At 41.5% G+C, this 18,897-nt stretch overlaps 1 protein-coding gene across 1 annotated transcript; it reads right to left on the reverse strand.

The window, feature by feature from the left end:
- Positions 1-220: 220 nt before the first annotated feature.
- LOC116612539 (ephrin type-A receptor 4-like) lies at positions 221-18,749 on the reverse strand. The gene is made up of 19 exons (XM_048729766.1): positions 18,392-18,749; positions 16,874-16,983; positions 16,050-16,108; positions 15,293-15,962; positions 14,956-15,111; positions 6,577-6,906; positions 6,060-6,268; positions 5,392-5,464; positions 4,869-4,965; positions 4,636-4,685; positions 4,300-4,440; positions 4,006-4,085; positions 3,715-3,882; positions 2,890-2,988; positions 2,602-2,721; positions 2,017-2,166; positions 1,164-1,208; positions 678-829; positions 221-465 (listed from the first exon to the last, which is right to left on the reverse strand). Exons 2-19 carry the CDS (start codon positions 16,944-16,946, stop codon positions 222-224), a joined length of 2,916 nt encoding a protein of 971 aa, XP_048585723.1. The 5' UTR covers positions 16,947-16,983; positions 18,392-18,749; the 3' UTR covers position 221.
- Between the last annotated feature and the right edge of the window lie 148 nt (positions 18,750-18,897).

Raw genomic sequence — 18,897 nt, forward strand, 5'->3', positions numbered from 1 at the left:
TTCAGATAGCCATCTCGCGTATCTAATCCCTGTAAAAGCTTGATTTAGATGACAAGCTCTCGTATTTAATCCCTGGAAGCGCTTGATTCAGATGGGCATCTCGCGTATCTAATCCCTGACTTGATTCAAATGGCCAGCTCGGATATCTACTCTCTTTGAAGGCTTGGTCTAGATGGCCAGCTCGCGTATCTAATCACTGTAAAGACTTCAGACTTTAGAATTTAGATAGCTAGCTCGCCCGTCTCAAGCTTCTGGTTTATATGTTTGATGCTTTTCCGTATCTTATTCCTGTGTCCAATCAGATTGATCCCCATCATTAGCAGGTCGTCATCCTCAAGGTTTCGGATGTGATCGATATCCACGTAACCGCTGCCCACAAAAGCGTCCGCGTACCGTCCCATGTTTATATTCTCGAGCCATTCCTCCACGGATTTCACCATAGCAATGTTGGTAGCCTCAGCACGACTGAAAGAAAAATATGTTATCAACCCCAAACAATCTATTTTTCTCAATTCTTGGCTACGACAAATGGAAACGCGTTGAGTGTTGGGTTTAAATTTGGGCTTCTGGTAAGAAGGGGTGGGGGGGAGGTGTGTGTGTGTGTGTGTGTGTGTGGGGGGGGGGGGGGGGGTACGAATGTTTACCCTGAATCACACAAAACACTGAATTCTACATACCTTATTCGCGATCCAGCGAATTCATCGTTCATCTTGTCCGGGGACCTGATCACCTCGTCGAGCCTTCGCACGATATCAGCAAACTTGGGTCGGCTTGTCTTCTCCTTATCCCAGCAGTCAAGCATCAGATTATGAATCACTTTGGGACATTTCTATATGACAGATAGGAAAAATAGACAGATAGCGAAAATCAAAAAGGACGATAAAATACTTCGAGACAGTAGACTATTTGTCTCATTTTACTCACTAATGCAATAAGTCAAGAACTTCCGATTGACAGTGTAACATGTTACCTATCTTCTACGCGCCTATTGGCACATAAGGTCTAACAAATGAACATGCAGGAACGAAAGATCAACGCAGACAATGGGAAAAACATAAAGACGTTTGTTGTTGAATTGGTTGAACCGTCTTTATAAAAGAAGGGGGCGTAAAGGGGTTGCGAAAACCGCAAAGAAACCGCTCAGGATAACGATTATTTCTTACCATAGGCGCCGGAAGACGATATCCCCCCTCCACTCTGTCCATAACCTGCGGGAAGAAGTGAGACGATCAGGAGCAAACCAAAGTAGGTTGGCATTGTGGAAAGGGATGGGGGATTGTTGGAAAAACCGTGTCCTATCAAGTCTAAAGAAAAAGTCCGTAAATACAGATTTACACAGTATTTACATGCACTGTAAATATTCACAGACTATGTAAATCTTTTACAGACAACATAACTCTGAATAGTCTGTAAATTAGAATCAAGACGATGCCCAAAGAAACCTTGAAGCGGCTGGTCTGTAAATAGTCTATAAATATATACGGCACAACTACGCTGAAAATAAACTGTAAAAGTGCCTAGAGAACCTTTGAAATAGCCTGGAATTTGTTTGTATAGTCTGAAAATAGCATGTAGATCACTAAAAAAGATTTCTGCAACGTTTGCCTTTTTTTTGTCCAAATGCAGCATGTATGGCAATATACATTGTTTAAATAAAAACATATCCTTCTCTATAAAAATATCTGAAAAATAAACATAATTCTTCTTTTGTAGTTTCTAGATCTCATAATATAACATTTTACTATGTAATTGTGAGACCCTCTACCAATTTACAGACAAATTTGACATTTCCAGGGTTTGTTTATGAGTCTTTAAATCCGATTTACAGACTATTTCTAATCTATTTATCTCCATACACTGGAAAGGACACGATCTTTCCAGTTTCCTACAAATAATAACAAGCACAAGAGCAATAAAGCGAGTTTCTGATGGCCTGGGGGTATTGGGCGTGGTAAAAAAGGTTAAAAAAACGAGGTGTCTTGTGGACCAGCTTGTGTAAAAAGATAAAAGCCTAACCTGGAAGTTGTCCCAAGTCCAGTAGGGCCTCTCCCCAAAAGACATGATCTCCCACAGCAAGATCCCGTAACTCCACACGTCACTTGCCGAGCTGAACTTCCGGTATCGGATCGCTTCCGGCGCTGTCCATCGGACTGGTATCTTACCACCCTGGAAAAATGAGACAGCTTATCAGAACATTGCAATTCAAAACAACGTAGTGTCGCGTAAATAGGGATGCATGTGTAAGATAAGTGCGTCATAAGTGTAACAGGGTAATACGGCAACACTGTTATTCGATTCTTTGAAACTTCGTCTTTAATATTCTTCAGGGCAGACTCAAATAGTGATATTTTGCAGAGCTTGCGACAAAAATATGCCTTAGTACTATAGCCAGAGCGGATAAGGAATACGACAAACTTTAACAACAACGTGTTCAGAAGGTTCAAGGTTCTTTAAGCCTAAACCCAAAAGTGTTCAACAGATTTTCATAATAGTTACATAATTGTTCTTCGTTAGGCTATTTATTTCGTTTGATTTATGGCTATTCCATTTTTTCTAGGGGGGGGGGGGGGAGAGTTGTCAGTCTAGGTAGTGTATCCTCACCTGCGTCTGGTATTCAGACTGCTCATTTTCCGGACTATCATCCAGCTCACGTGACAGCCCAAAGTCGGACACTTTGGCAGCCAGATTGTCCGAGACAAGGATATTTCTTGCAGCCAAGTCCTTTCATACGAAGAAAAAAATACAAGTTTCACAGTTATTTTTCTGCTCTTAAATTTTAAATGCGTCAATAGCTGTACGAGTTGTTCCTTTTAACCACCAATACATTTTATAGCTACAAATAAGCTAAGCAGATGGCCCTTCCAATCTTCCTTGTACAGAAAAGCTCACCCTGTGAATGAAGTTCATCTCGGACAGGTACGCCATGCCTGCTGCCACGCCCCTCCCTATCCCGACCAGCTGGAGAGTGGTCAGGTGACCGTCATTAGACTGCAAAGAATAAGATTATCAAACATACGCCTACCAAACCCGAAAGCTATAATTAGGTTACCGGCGTTACCTTTTGCGCGTCAAGCAAAATCTGATGATACTATCAGACGTCGATTTTTTTCTTTAAGGATAGGTATTTATATTAGCAAGTCACTGAAGGGTGAAACATAAAACTGCGAGTATCTACACCTTTTTTCAAAAGGCTCACAAGAAAATAGAGAGCATGTATGATGAGGAATCTCGCGTGTCGCGTACCTACCAGCGTTATGATACAATGTCAAGACGACATCGATCCTCCAATAGCATTAAGTATTGCTCTAAGTGGATGATCATCCACTTACCTTGAGTTATTTGTTCTAGTGAGTCTTATCCAGTGGCTTGGTGATGATCATTATCGGAGGGGGGGGGGGGGGGGGTAATGATCATCCTAGGATGTCTGCAGGTGACCGATCCTTTTACACTAGCCAACTATATAAAGAGAGCATTTCCCCAACCATCATGAAGTATTTATCTAGTGAGCCATTCCGGTAATGATAAGACATGTGCGAGGATTGACGCATACCCTTTAACTAGCGGACCATTACAAAGAGAACATTTCACCCATTACCTTGAGGTAGTTGTCTAGTGGGCCATTCTCCAGAAACTCAGTAAAGATCATTTTGGGGGAAGGTGTGAAAGTGATCCTTTTACTAGCAAACCATGCTAAGAGGGCATTTTTCCCATTACCTTGAGGAAGTTGTCTAGAGAGCCATTCTCCAGAAACTCAGTAATGATCATCATAGGACGAGTTCTAGTGATGACGCCTTTAAGTGCAATGACGTTCGGATGGTCAAACTGGCCCATAATAGAAGCCTCGACACAGAAGTCCTCACGATTCTTATGTGATGAACCGGGCTAAAGACGAAGAACAGGTAGGACAAAATATCAATTCCAATCCCAAAAAGTGCTATCTTAGTTTGAAAATCAGGAAATCTTCTGGATATGGTTTTATCAATAGTGAATAGTCTTTTGAGTTACCTTAAGTATCTTAACAGCCACCTTCTCTTGTGTCTTGTCTTCATTTGTAAGAACACCTCTGTACACATCCGCAAACTCACCTGAAATACATTCACAAATGACATTAACGGGTGCAGATTAACGAGGACGGAGAGTCTACGACGGCGAACACGCAAGAATTTAGCGCAAACTACCACATGGTTCCTCAAGCGCGCGGAGAAATCTCACTTGTGCGCCAAGTCGTCCCTCCGAAAATGTTAAGCTTGCAATTATATCACAGAAATTGATGCTGCCCGTTCTCAACCCCTGAAATACCTCCGCCAATAATGATTTCCAGCTTAAGGTCATCCTTGTTGATTTCCTTAGCAACGCTCATCAGCGCCTCCATCGGGTCACCATAGTTACTTGGGTCTATATACATCCGCTGACCACAGGTTGGCAGCACGGTTGAACCGTCTAGGAGATAAAAAAGTCCCTCAGAATTTCCTGTTGTTTTTCAAAATGAGAAATGTTCTAGTTTTATGAAAAGAGTTTGCGAGAAATCATAGTATCTCCAAGATAGATTTTGCGGGATCTTAGTCTGAGACGACAACTCTAAAGTGCCCAGCTAACACAATGACTAATTGGTATCAGAGATTCATGTGTACATACCCATTTCAAAACCGTGCATACTGCCGTTTGCATGCTTCGTGTACTTTTTCCTAGAAAATGTCATCACAAAGAAGCTTTTATCAGTTACCCAGGTAAGACAGCAAAACATAGAGGAAAAGATTCAAGCCTTTTTACACAGAGGAGAAAAAGGTTGGTACAAATGTAAAGAACGCTAGTTGAAACTTTCAATCCAGTAGAATAGTCGATTATGACTAATTTAATTGTACACATACCTTCGGCGAACACTAACGACGACGAAGATGATAATGACAACTAACAATAGTGCCAGAGCTGCGCCAGCGACGGCGCCGATGACGGCCGTTGATACGCCTGAAGAAGAGGGAAAACATAGCTGAACAGGCGACCAAACAAAACGGTGTATGGTATAGAAACTGACATGTTTGTCTTTGTAAAGTTTATGAATAGGTAATCTTGGAATCAGCATGGAAATGCTGTCGATAGGCAACAAAAAAAGAGATAAAATAAAGTAAGACAATAGAGGAAAATGATGATAACGAGGAGGGTAATATCAGTGATGACTAAGGTCGTAATCTGAAGATTTTTTTATCAGTATTCTATGAGGCAATATATGTGCATCTGATAGTTCAGAGCCGTAGGAGGCCTTGAATTATGACGGTACAGAAATATTAAGAAAGTATTTTTTTTGGGGGGGGGGGGGGCAGAAGGGGTATACTGGGTATACTATGGGGTTACACGTGCCTCCATGCCCACCCCGTGCTACGTCCCTGTTGTTACCTGAGGCTTTAGTCGGTTTAAAGGGGAAGGTCTCGCTGTACGGCCCAAGTCCACGGCGGGTACGAGCACGCACCTAGAATAATCCACGAGACAGATAAACAAGATAACATCGCTCAATTAATGATCATGAAGTTCAATGGATTTGATAATGATATGCTAGGAATGAGCGGTCAAGCATGACAGTGCTGTTGAACATGATGATGTTTATTTTGATAATTATGGACGTAATGATGATGACGATTTTGACTTAGTAAAGATAAATGAATGGACATTTTCGAGTTGTCAATTTAGTTACCGGCGCGATGGCAGGTGGCTAACACAGTTTGTGTGCGCCAAATTTGAACGCGTGGCTAGGATACAAATAAACGGGACAAAATGTGCCATATTTCCTTTTGGCTGCATAGGATAACAGATTTTCAATTATCTTTATTTATCTTTCAAGTTTTCACTTTATGTCTTAAAACCGTCTTGTAAATCAAGGTTAAACATCATAGACGATAATGATGATGGCGCCATGAAAATTATTGTTGTGATGGCTGCGATGATGATGGAAGTCTTTTTGAAAGCGATGATGATAATGGTACCGATGATGATCAAGATGACGATGATGATAAATGGAAATAAAAAAAGATACTAGAGATGACAACATTTATAATCCGATGATATACCTTGAACTCGTATCCTTTCCTTGCATTGACTTCCACTATCGCCTCGGTAGCGTTTGTCTCAACAGACTGTGCATCATCTACCTCACCGGCCACGTGGTACGTCAACTCGTATGACGTAATGATACCATTTGGCTCTTCAAGTTTCCATTGCACAAAAACCTCAGTAGGACTGCGCTCGGTTATACTTACTATCTCAGGCTTACCCGGAACTGAAGATTAAAAAAGATTAACTTTTATTAAGAAATATTTGAATCACCCCAAAACTGTATAAAGATACAGTCAATATGCAAGACATGTAAGCAACATGCTTCGTGAAAAACAGAACAACATGGCTTGTGATGAGTAATCTCTTCTGAAGAGGGTACTATATACACGACTAGCAAAGGGTGTCCCACAGGCTAAACACTAGGTCCCTCTCATTATGTTTTGCCTCTTTCAGTAGCAACTGAATTGTGTTCTGCTTGAACAAACAAAAAGGAAAATGTTGAATTAACTAAAATAGATAAACTGATCGTACCCGCGTCATGTGTTTGTATGACCAAGTTGGCAAACTCGGCCTCTTGACCTCCACTCTCGGCTTGATCACTGACTCCGTTACGCGCATACACTCTGAACATATAGTACGTAAAGGCAGACAGACCGCTGACCCGCGCCGACGTCCTGTGCTGTGTAACCGTGCCTCCACAGGCCTTTACGCACACCGTACCGTTACCATTACACGTGGAGCATTCAACCCGGTAGAACACGTCAGACCGACCGCCCGTGTTATTTGGGAGTGACCAGGATAGAGTTACCACGGAGTCGTTCAAGAAATTTGTATCAAGGCTTGTAGGGGCTGAAGGTGGTCCTGAAGCCAAAGCATGAAATTCATTTATAAAGACTCGCCAAGCGTTGAGGAAGCCTTAATGTAATCCTCGTTTGCTCCGTTTTGATGCTTTTCATTTAACATTCAAGAGTGCATCCAGGAGTGGACCAGGCAGGGGTGATACATGCTATCTCACCGATTTCAATTAAACTTGGTCAGATTGAAGTATCCACCCAACAACTCAAACTGCCGAAGTGGTTCAGATTTTGAAATATTCCGGGGGGAGTTATGACCACCCCCTGGTTTTTGGCCAAAAATACGGGAAAATCGCCTGAAATAAGCATGACATGTTGACTCCACTCCTGATCACGGATTACAAGGGAATTCCATAATATTTTATGTGAGTAAAGATCCATCCTTTGTTGGTTCACAACCAAGGTTTCAAATCATTTGGAGTGACAGGTGCCAATCAAGGGCAGCACGTGTCTAGCATGTCACGCATGATTTCACTGATCGGGCAAAATAGCTCGACTTCAGTGTCAATATCTTCGATGCGCAACTTTCTTTTCACAAACTGTTTACACCATTACTCAAACTTATCTTTAAACTTAACAAATCCGTAATAAAATTCTCGGGACTTGATATTTTTTTCCGACAGAAATTATTCTAATCACCTTACTACTCATTGTTTCTGGTACATAAAAAAATCACATTTCGTATTAAAAAATATTGCGGTAGTGATTCTTGGGCTACAATTAGCAGCCTATATGTTTTAAAATGATAGAAACTATAAGCTATGAAGCTGTGTTGACTGAAGGTATCCGAATAAATATCCGTCACGTTACTGCAACAATGTCAGTTTCAAATCGACATTTCAGTAAAAAGTGCATTTGTGCCAGTAACCGAATGTATGGCTTATAATAACTTCAAAAAGCAGCTTTCTTTATAAACAATAAGTACTAGGTGGGTCAACACCAGGGGTCCACACTAGAACGATTCACTGATCATTGCGTATTTTCAATTTTTTTTACAGCCAAATTCGTTGTTGAGCGACCTCTGCGAATTCAAAATCCATGGCTCGTTGGGGAATAGCGCGTAGTCAGACACAAGCTTTGGGGGTGGTTCATCGGGTTTTGATTGTTTGGTTTGATTGACTAAGTTGTTATCCTATACACAGGGTTGGGTTACATGAAACCTATCCATGACACTAATCCGTAGCGCATGGTACAGGCGACTGATTGTGGCGAGTATGTGAATACGCTATGGCTTCGCTAGTTTGTTCATTTGCCTCTTTTTTAGAAACGGAATGCTCCATCTCCTCACGTCAGAAAGGGGTCACCGAATTTACCCCGCTAACATCTTGCCTGAGAAAGATCAAGAAGTGTTGCGTCAGAAAACGTATTGATACTTGCACGGACTGGTCAATTTGATGCAGATGGTGCAAGTATGACTATCTGTCCACGTCACAGAGCAAAGTTTGGAGAAATGTGGAGACCTAGCCGGAAATGTAGCCATCCTCTTCACGGAATTAAAAAAGGAAAACCAGTGAAAGTCCGAGGAGCGCGAGAGATAATATGTAGGGAAATCATGGCAAAATGGAAAGTCCTTGTCCCTATAGGCGCCGGTAGGTTGGCATAAGATTTTGATGAGAAGTACATTACATTATATTTGATGTAATGTATTACATGAGTACACTAATAATTCGAATAAGCGGGGCGCTTTTTTCGGGGCTTTTCTTGGCTGTGGAGGACGCTTATTAGAAAGAGGGCGTTTATTCAGAAGGGGCGCTTATTGGTGAGGGGACGCTTATTAGTAGAGGGACGCTTACCGTAATGATTTGAATAAGCGCTTATGTTATTACGTTATGTTATGTTATGTTTTTTTTAGGGGGGGAGGGGGGCTTATTCGAATTATTACGGTATAACTGTTGAAAGGCTTATTCGAATTATTACGTATTACTATTGAAAGGCAACTCTGTGTTACCAGTAAGGTCAGTAAGAGCTGTGATGGCAAATAAGTGGATCCAGTCATTGCATATCACGCAGCATGACACTGAATGATATTCATAAACAATCTCGTTTTTCACAGATCCGTTATAAAATACACAAAACTGTGATGTGTTTTTATTGACGAGATTATTTTATTTTGTCTTTGTTTTCAGGCATTTGTAAATCGTGTAGGGTTGAACACGCATCCGCTGTTCGAGTTTCGCCACAAGAAGGGCCCTCCAGGGAAACGCAAGCAGACTTGGCTATCGCTCCCCCGCAGATCGAAGTCCATGCCCCCATGGATCCAGAAACGTTATCAGATACCGGAAGTGACTCCACAAGTGTCCTCACAGATGAGGTAAGGTTTAGTTCCAGGGATTAGAAATTCCAGAGGGGTAGGGGGGTCGAACGCCCAGGAATTTCCAGAAGGGGGGGGGGGGGGGGGGGGTGAAATGCCCTTTTCCTTAACAGTTACTATATTATTTTTTTTCCAAGGGGCTGGAAATACCAGAGGGGTAGGGGGCAAACGCACGCCCTCAAAATTAGGTCCAAGGAAAATCGAACTTAGTTCGAGTTAGAGGGGAATACGAGTTAGCCGAGTTTTAGTTAGCGGGGTTCTACTGTTAGAGCTCGGCTAACTCGTATTCCCCGCTAACTCGAACTAAGTTCGATTTTCCTTGGACCTAATTTTGAGACATTTTAACTCTGCTAACTCGTATTCCCCGCTAACTCGAACTGATTTTTGCTTCCCTTCAGAGTTCGAGTTAGCGGGGCTTTACTGTATAGCCAAAGTGCTTGAATATTAACACACGCACTCCCTGGTGTGTCTCTAAAAAAAGAGAATTGTAATTTGAATATAACAATGTATACTTAAAGAAACTGTTCCATTATGACCCACCTCTCTGGAATTTTTAATCAATAGTAATGGCTGACTGATGGAATTCATAGATCCGACATGTCAATCACGCGCGCACGAATAGCCAATCAGGAAAAAGATGATGCAATAACAGCCATGTGGTCCTACAAAAAGTCGGCAATCGACGGCAAAAAGATTGGTTTGAAAAATTTTTTTGCGAATCTGGACAAGCAAAATAAGCATCTTCCGGTCAGCGTAGAAAGTGATAGTCTTGTTTTCTTTGACCGGCCACTTTTAGCGTAGAGTTGGGACTCAAGTTGCAGAAAAACACGTAAAATTTCTGCGAAAAACGAAAAACAAAAAGCAAACAAACCACATATAAGACAAGAACAGTGTAAGTCCTACCATTAAACTTGTGTTTGATGTTATCCTAGGTTACTTCAATTACATATAAGAATGATAAGACTGTCGTTTGTATTATTGCTGTAAATCTTGACATTTGCCGATAAAACTTAATATTCTAAAGTCAAGCGTAAACAGCAAATTCGGCATTCTCTTCTACTTTTTCCCGCACTTAAATCACTGCAAGTTGACAAAATTAGCTACGAAAGCACATAAACACATAGTACCTACCGAAGAGAGCACCGCTTTATCTTATCACTTCCAAGTTTTCGTATTTCGAGCTGGATTCGGGTAGTTTCCATTCAACAACCAAACTTGTAGTAATCTCTTTCTATGCTTCTCTTCAAGATTTTCACCAAACTTGGACAAAAAATGAATTTCTATCATGTTAGGTGACCGTCTTTTATTTCCCAAGTCGCAGGAAAACCCCTATAAACGTCTATATTTTAGATAATCCCGAGCAGGATTCACAGACCTCATCCGACATGTTGTACAATTTGTGGGACTTTTGTGGGACATTTGGATTGCACTTCGCTGGCTTCTATTTGCTGCTTTCTGATTGGTTATTCGTGCGCTCGTCGGATCTATGAATTGCTCCTCTAGCGTGACTGGAATAGCACATTGACGTTTTACCTACTTTAACATTTTATAGTTATCGCCACTTCAACCAATGCCATACGAGCTGCCTCTAGCCAGAGCAGAAATAGAGGGCCAGCAAAGTGAAAGCTCAGACGTTTTCTCATCTGAATCTCAGGAGTCTGCTACCGCTGGGGAGACCTCTATGGAATGGCAACCGACTCCACAACTGCAAATGAAGCTCTTCTCTTTAAACAACTTTTTACGGCATTTTGTTGGAAGAGTGAGCTCCCAGCCGTGTAATAGCGTCAATGATATTTCAAACGCAACTGAACGTTATTATAAGCGGAAAGGTGTCCAAGCTTTGGAGGCGACGCTAGAAGCTATAGCCCCAGGGCAATCTACTTGGCTGCTGCAGAAAGTAATCCAGAAGTGTAGTTACGCCGCTGACTCCTCTGACAACATCCCAGAGAAGACCCTTCTTTCAAGGCTGATCACACTATACAATGAAGCATCATCGTTGTACACAAACAACAGATTCTCTCTGTTTTTGTAAACGACTACTCGAAATCTGAGTTGTTAGGCTTTATTTAGAAACTTACCAAGTGGAGAATTGACGAGGCAAGAAAAAATGCATTCCAAACAAGTCCTGGCAAGATGATCGAACCTCCAGTTATACAGCGGTGTCGCCTTGATCCAGTGAAAATAGACCACTTTCTGGATTTTATCTCCAGTCCCTCCTTCTTACAGGATGTGGCCTATGGCGTGAAGACGTTAAAACTGTCCGATGGTCAGAAAACAGAAATACCAAATGTTGTGCGTACTGTGGTGGCTTTAAGACTTGTTCGCTTGTACCAGAAGTCTGCAAAGAATTACCTCAAGATAGACTTCAAGATCCATGTCTTCAGAGCTGATCCATGTGCTGATCATTGTAGCTATATGCACTCAGCACAGATGAGCTAGACTATCAAGGACAATGCGAACACGACCACAGCATCGTCTGTGACCGATGTGATGAATTGCGCAATGCAGTGGTAGACCTGGAACTATCGTTATCATCTTCTACTGTGAAGTACAGGTATGCAGTTATCATATTATTAACAACAAAAAAAAGCACAGGTATGCAAAAGGAGTCCACGCCTATAAAACAACATGTGTATGCAACACGGACCTTGTATATGCGCGATTGTCACGGGTTCTCTACAATACAATTTATACCTGTCTATAAGATGAAAATTCTTTTTATATTTTTTACTTTCAGCGGCAATGACCAAAAAGAAGAAATAGTCCATGATGTTGAAAAAGCTGTTGATAAACTCTATGACTGGAAGGGGCACATCCTCCGATCCGCCCACCAGGATGTAGCGAAGAGCGATATCATTAACAAACTAACCGCAAACCAGGTTCTCCTGATAATGGATTGGGCACTTAAATTTTTACCTGCCAGAGAAACACAGCGAGACTGGTATGGTAAAAAAGGCAAATCATGGCATGTAACCGTAGCGATTACCAAGAGTAATGCTATTGAGGTAATATATACGTAGTAAAAGCAAACTAGATTTTGACTTACTATCTACTTGTTGATAGATGGTGAGCAGCAAAAACACAAGCTTTCGAACAAAAATATTGGTAGAAAACGATGCTTTGAAAAGCGAGGGTAGTATTCTACGAGTAGTATTCTACGAGCAAAATAGTCAACACGGCGCTACGACCCTTGTTGATTATTTACTTATAGAAAACTTTACTCTTTATCAACATACATGCATTTGAGGAATGTACACAAAACTGGTTCGCGGCCGTAGCCAGGTATGATTTTAGTGACCCACAGGCGGGAAAGGATGTATGCGACAGGCGCACCGCTACAATCAAGAGCCACATGCGAAGGTTCATAAACGAAGGAAACAACATCAAAAGTGCAGACGACATGAAAGTTGCAATGGAGTCGTATGTTGGGGTCAAAGGATGCCTGGCAGCGGTTGTTAAGGTCAACGAGGACAGCCAAACCATGAAACCCATAAAATGACAGGAATCCAGGCTCTTAACAATTTCTGTTTTGAGCTGGAGGTCTCCGAGCTTGGAAAGCCTACAATGTAGGGCCTGGTAAACGTTTTACGCCAGAGCAGCTAAGACGGTTCGGGCCGACCCAGGGTGCAACACGTCTAATTGTCTGTGAGCCATTTGGTAGACTGCAACAAACTGGCATTCTAAGATCAACGGTCCACAGGCAACCTCGTCAGGACCAACCACTGCCTACTCAACCAAGCGACCAGCCAAGCACATCTGTGTCAACGGAGGAACCATTAATCGATGCACCATTCTCCTGTCCAGAAGATGGATGTATAAAGACATACCAGTCTTTTGAGAATCTTCAAAACCACCTGGACACAGGAAAGCATCTGATACGACTAGAAAGAGAGTCTACTTACCACTTTATAAAGAAGAAGTGGGCCGAAACGACAAGGGAGATGACTGGTAGCTACTTGCATAGGGTAGTGCCAAGTGGAAACGTCGCCGAGAGTGCACCATCTACGTCTAGCAGCCCTGTATGCCAAGCTGTACAGGGTTGGGCGCTCAAGACAATCCATAAGGTAACAAGATTCTCTGATAGTGTCAAGAATCATCTGAAAAGAGTGTTTATGGAAGGGGAGGAGACCGGAAGAAAGGCGACTGCTATAGATGTCTGTGCAAAGATGCGATCAGCTCGTGATGCAAGCGGCAAGAAACTGTTCAAAAAGGAAGAGTGGCTTTCCACAGATCAGATTGCTCGACATTTCAGCAGATTGTCCGTTCTTTATAGGAGTGGGCGACTAGCCATTGATCAGGCAAATCTGAGTCCCGACCAGGAAAAAGAGGACTTTGTTCAAGAAGCTGAACAAATGCAGGCAAGACTCGAGATCCAGAGAGAGCTATAGCTTTAAAGATACACAGCTATGTACTGTCTCAAAGACTTTCACTCCTTGCTGTTTTAGTATTTTATTTACTTTGTGTAGTGTCAGGCTGCTATTGAAATGAGTTATGACGTCATGAGTTACATGGCGCAGCTATGACTGATTTTTGTCTAAAATTCCCAACTGGAATGGCATTGTTAGCATACCTTGTCCCTTTTTCTAGCTTTTTTAGGAAATTTAGTTTACTGACAAATCAAAGATGGCGCCAGCCTTTTTGTCGTCCATTCTTGATAACGTCACGACCCCCTGCAGCGCCCTAATATATGTAGATGTGGATGTATGCGTTGGCGTGTACGTCCGAACCGAAGGTTAAGGTAGTTATTGCCGTTATTATATAAATGGAAAGAATACGGTCGTGAACAACTTTTAAGTAAACAATTTGATCCCTGGTAACTGAAATATCAGATGTTTTGTTTATATAGAAAAAAATGGGATTTGACTTTCCCGCATTATTGTTGTAACCATGGAAACCCAGTTCTTATTATAAGCAGTATCATTGTCAAACATATAATCTGCGAATTTTAGCCAAAAAATCACAACCGCTTTTTTTATACGAAATTTGAAAATTTCTATATACCATAATCAGTGAGTAGTACGATGATTAAAATAATAACTGTCGGAAAAAATATCAAGTCCCGAGAATTTTATTACGGATTTGTTAAGTTTAAAGATAAGTTTGAGGGATGGTATAAACAGTTTGAAATCGAGCTATTTTGCCCGATCAGTGAAATTATGCGTGACATGGTAGACACGTGCAGCCCTTGATTGGCACCCGTCACTCCAAATGATTTGAAACCTTGGTTGTGAACCAACAAAGGATGGATCTTTACTCACATAAAACATTATGGAATTTCCTTGTAATCCGTGACCAGGAGTGGGGTCAACATTTCATGCTTATTTCAGGCGATGAAATAAGCCAGGGGGGAGAAAAAAACCAGGGGGGGTGGTCATAACTCCCCCCGGAATATTCCAAAATCTGAACCACTTCGGCAGTTTGAGTTGTTGGGTGGATACTTCAATCTGACCAAGTTTCATTGAAATCGGTGAGATAGCATGTATCACCCCTGCCTGGTCCACTCCTGGATGCACTCTCAAATGCAAAGGTAAATTCAAAAACACAAATCGTTTATATTCGATGCCATTTCCCAGGATGTTTTTCGCAGATTCCTCCTTAAAGCTAAATAAGAATTTCATGAACATACATTTTCCCGATACGATTTTCTACAAGGCATATGCGCACTATCCCCACCCTAGAGCACTAAATATAGGAGACTCCATGGCTTCGTTCACTCATGAGGATTTTATAAAGCTCAGCGGTTACCTGTACACGTGTTGTTAATAGACTCGCCAGACTTCCTGTAGAAACCGCTAACACAGGTACAGCCTTTACTTCCAGTTTCAATAGCAACACTGTTGTTAGGGCAACCGGTACAACCAAGATCACCAGCGATGGCTTTGTAAGTTCCAACTTGACACGCTGTAAATGAGGATGGGGGCCATCATTTTTTTTCACTTTGAAGTCTGACAAGTCTTTTTTTTTGCCGACAGATAATTGTGTAGCACAAAATATCACACTGCAATATCACCTTAGATGTAACCAATTTAAAGAAATATATCAAGAAAAAGTGAGAAGCAGAAGGAGAGGGGTGGGGTCTCACCTTGGCATTCAGCCCCGCCTCCGCCTGTGGTTGTGTTTTGATGTCCTGCGTCACATTGACACTCCCCGCTGAAAAGCCCAGAACTCCACTTCCCGTCTGATTGACAGTAACCATAGAGATCCCCCGCCCCTGACACTTGCTTGGAGTTTGGTGCGCATGCTCCACTTACTTTGATAGAATTGTTAGCAGGTGCTACAGTCGCACCAAGTTGTACTAGTGAACTTGGTAGCGCCATATTCGCACATCGAAAATATTCTACTAAAATGCTCTGCACCGCAAGACACCCGCCTTTGTAATAAAGGGCGAGATAGACGTACGGTTTGCTGTTTTCTAGAATAAGCGATAATGTCTGTACATTTTTTATCTTATCATTAATATTGGGTGAAAGTTTCGTCGCGTTCAGCGTCCCGATCTTGCTGTATGTCCCCGATGGACTGTTGTTCGGGTCAGGGACTGGACCCGGGTACTGAGTCTCAGACTGATGCGCGTAGACGTCAAAGTCATGTCTACAGTACGATCCACCAGAAAACGAGGAACAGTCCCTGGCATTGAATGTTGCCGTGAGTTCGATTCTAGTGGCGGGTCCTGTGTTGATGACGTAAGTTCTCACCCACGCGTCCGGTTGCGACGTGTCACAAGCAACAAGCTCGGATTTACTCAAATCCCAGGACTAAAAACAAAAACGAAACAATAAAGAAAAATCATAGCTAAAATGAAACATATTTTGGTTTTATTTACCACGGACCATTATACTTACACTGCTTCCACTGTCCGTCCATTGCCCCCTCCACGTCTTCGTGAAATTCGCCAAAGGGACTGAAAATGATGTTTATAAAAATCATAAGCCTGGCTTTCAGCGTAACGACAAACAGAAGAACAAAACATTATAGTTCCAATATTTAATTGACCATCATTGCCACTAGGGGCATTAGGAGTGAAGCACCATTTTTTAAAACACTCCAGCTAGCTTTTAAATTCTAGCTCAAACTCGTATAATTTAGTGGTTGAAAACTAAGGAGGAGGGAGAAGTGCGAGATAAGAGGGAAGGAATGGGGGTGGGGTGGAGCGGCAGGGGGGGTGGGTGGGGCACTTTTTTGTCCCTATGGTGTTATGTCCTGCATGAGGCTCTTAAGGTTTTGTTTGATTGGCGCAAGCAAAATATCCACTTCCCTCGACTAGTCTTTTGTCAGTGACGACACAGAAAGCGGGCCATGCTGAACAGCTTTGATCAATCAGAATCGGCTTAAACACCGTAAACATTTTGAAAAAAAAAAAAGAGAATGAGAAACGCCGGACGTTGTTTCTTTGACCTTGTACGTGTAGCCGACCATTTTTGTCTGTCGATTGAGCGTGGGAACACCCTAAACGGATTGGCTGGAACTTATTTTTCAAAATGTTTACGGTGTTAAAGCCAAATCTGACTTGTCAAAGTTGTTCAGCGTGGCCCGCCTTCTGTGTCCTCACTGTAACTTACATTAGTAAAAAAGTTATATATTTGAACGGGGACTCAGTATTTCACCACCCTTATTTCTATTTCTCATTTCTATGATTCATTATGCTAAACCAGTCTATCCAGCTTACCACGCTCAGTTTGTACCAGTCCTTCGTAGTCTAGTAAAACACACAGGATGACCGTCCATAATGTTGCAAGCATGTTGTCCCAGTTGTACTGGCATGACGCGAAAACGAGGCTGAGGACAAAAAAATGGAATCATGCAAATAACAATAACCTACCAAAACATGTGCACCAATTTCAAATTAGGTTACTAATATTTCTCGTAGCCTGCTTTGCCGGTAATATATGGAAATGTATCGGTTATTAAAAACTTTGAAGGTACTCAAATGCACATACAGTAATTGCTCGAATAAGCGCCTCGCCTAAGAGTAAAAATATGATAATAAGGCTCTCCCCCGTAAAAGCGCCTCGCCTAAGAGTGAAAATATGATAATAAGGCTCTCCCCCGTAAAAGCGCCTCGCATAAGCGTGTTGCACTCAATAGACTCTGTTGACGAGGGGGACTGTAAGTAAAATGGGGAGTTGACTCAACTGCACAAATAACACTACACAACATTTTGTCATTGAATTGCTGCTATGGTTCTGGGAGGATTTGTGCTCTCTTCCTCTAGAAATGAAACGGATTTTGTGATATAGACCTATAGTCTGTAATAGCGCCTCTCCAAAAGTAAGCGCCTCGCCTGGGGCATTCGAGCAATTACAGTAAATGATAACAGTACAACAGGTTAAAAAACTTAATGTTTACAAGTGCATTTTATCGTTTAATTATCATTTACTTGATATCCATAAGGCAGCGCTCGCTATGAATGATCTTTCGATGCAGCATTATTGCAAATTTGTATAAAATAGCTAAGTATTAAAATAAATAAATATTTAAAACAAAACAAACAAGCTTTTTCTCCCTTGATAAGTTAAATGGTTTCCTTAATTTTGGAGAGCGCATGGCGTTACAGTAATTGTAATTTCGCCAAGACATGTGACTCAGTATTTGTCACGCAACGCTAGTATAAAATGACTACATAGACATGACTATATGTGTATTGATTGTGAAAAATAATCCTGAATATAAATGCTGCTATGATTCTGAAATTAAATAACCGTTTGCTGCAAATAGTTTCAACTCGTAATTATAAAAGCATGATATCATAGTTTGTAATTTCAACGATAAAATACAAAACAAACCGAAATACCCAGGACCAGAGGACATGCACGATAACGAGCATAAAATGGAACTGTGCATATAAGCAATGAGATAATATCCAGATAAACATTTTTGGCAAGCTTGAACCCGCTTTAAATAATCGTGTCACACACGGAATCCATAGCTAACTCAAAATCCATTATAACACAGCCAGAAAGTGAAACTCAAACATAGAATACACTACATCGAAAGGTTAAATACTTCATCATGCATAAGTAATTAGCAATAATAAACTAAGTTTCATTCAAATACGAGAATAAGTAATTCCAAAAGTAGTGTGATTGTTGCTGTACTACTCGAATTAACCGCTGCAGAGAACCCGGAAATTAGCGAAGTTTTCACTCGATGTTTTCAGATTCAGCACAAGGGAAATAATACTTACAATCATGAATTCATGTTAAGATCGTCCACTCCGCAATCCAAAGAAACAAGCGAATGAAAAGTCAGTCCACAGCGACGATGAATACCGGATGAACACCGAGGTGAATTATCAAAAGACGAAACAGCGGTGTCTTCTACGCTTGAATGGCTAACAGTTGATGACGTGATGTCTTTGTCACGCTCGGTACTTAACGTAAGGTCAAGATAACCTTCTAGATTCATGAAATAAGTACAACTTTAGCATACATCTGGGAGGTTATTTATCTGCATGTATTAGAAATGAAGAGCTTCTACCTCGTTTTTCTCTCCGGCAAAGAACCATTGGCGAGCTCGTGTCAGCACCAAACATATTCCGAAAGTAAGGAAATAATGATAATGATAATACCCAACTTCAACAACACACCAACGTTGCCACTAAATATTCCCAACAAAGGCGACAAACCCCAGCTTTCAGCTTTTACTCTGTTAATACGAGTAGAAATAATAACTATAATAATAAGGTACTTT

This window comes from Nematostella vectensis, chromosome 7 (assembly GCF_932526225.1).
Source record: "Nematostella vectensis chromosome 7, jaNemVect1.1, whole genome shotgun sequence".
Lineage (NCBI taxonomy): Eukaryota > Metazoa > Cnidaria > Anthozoa > Actiniaria > Edwardsiidae > Nematostella > Nematostella vectensis.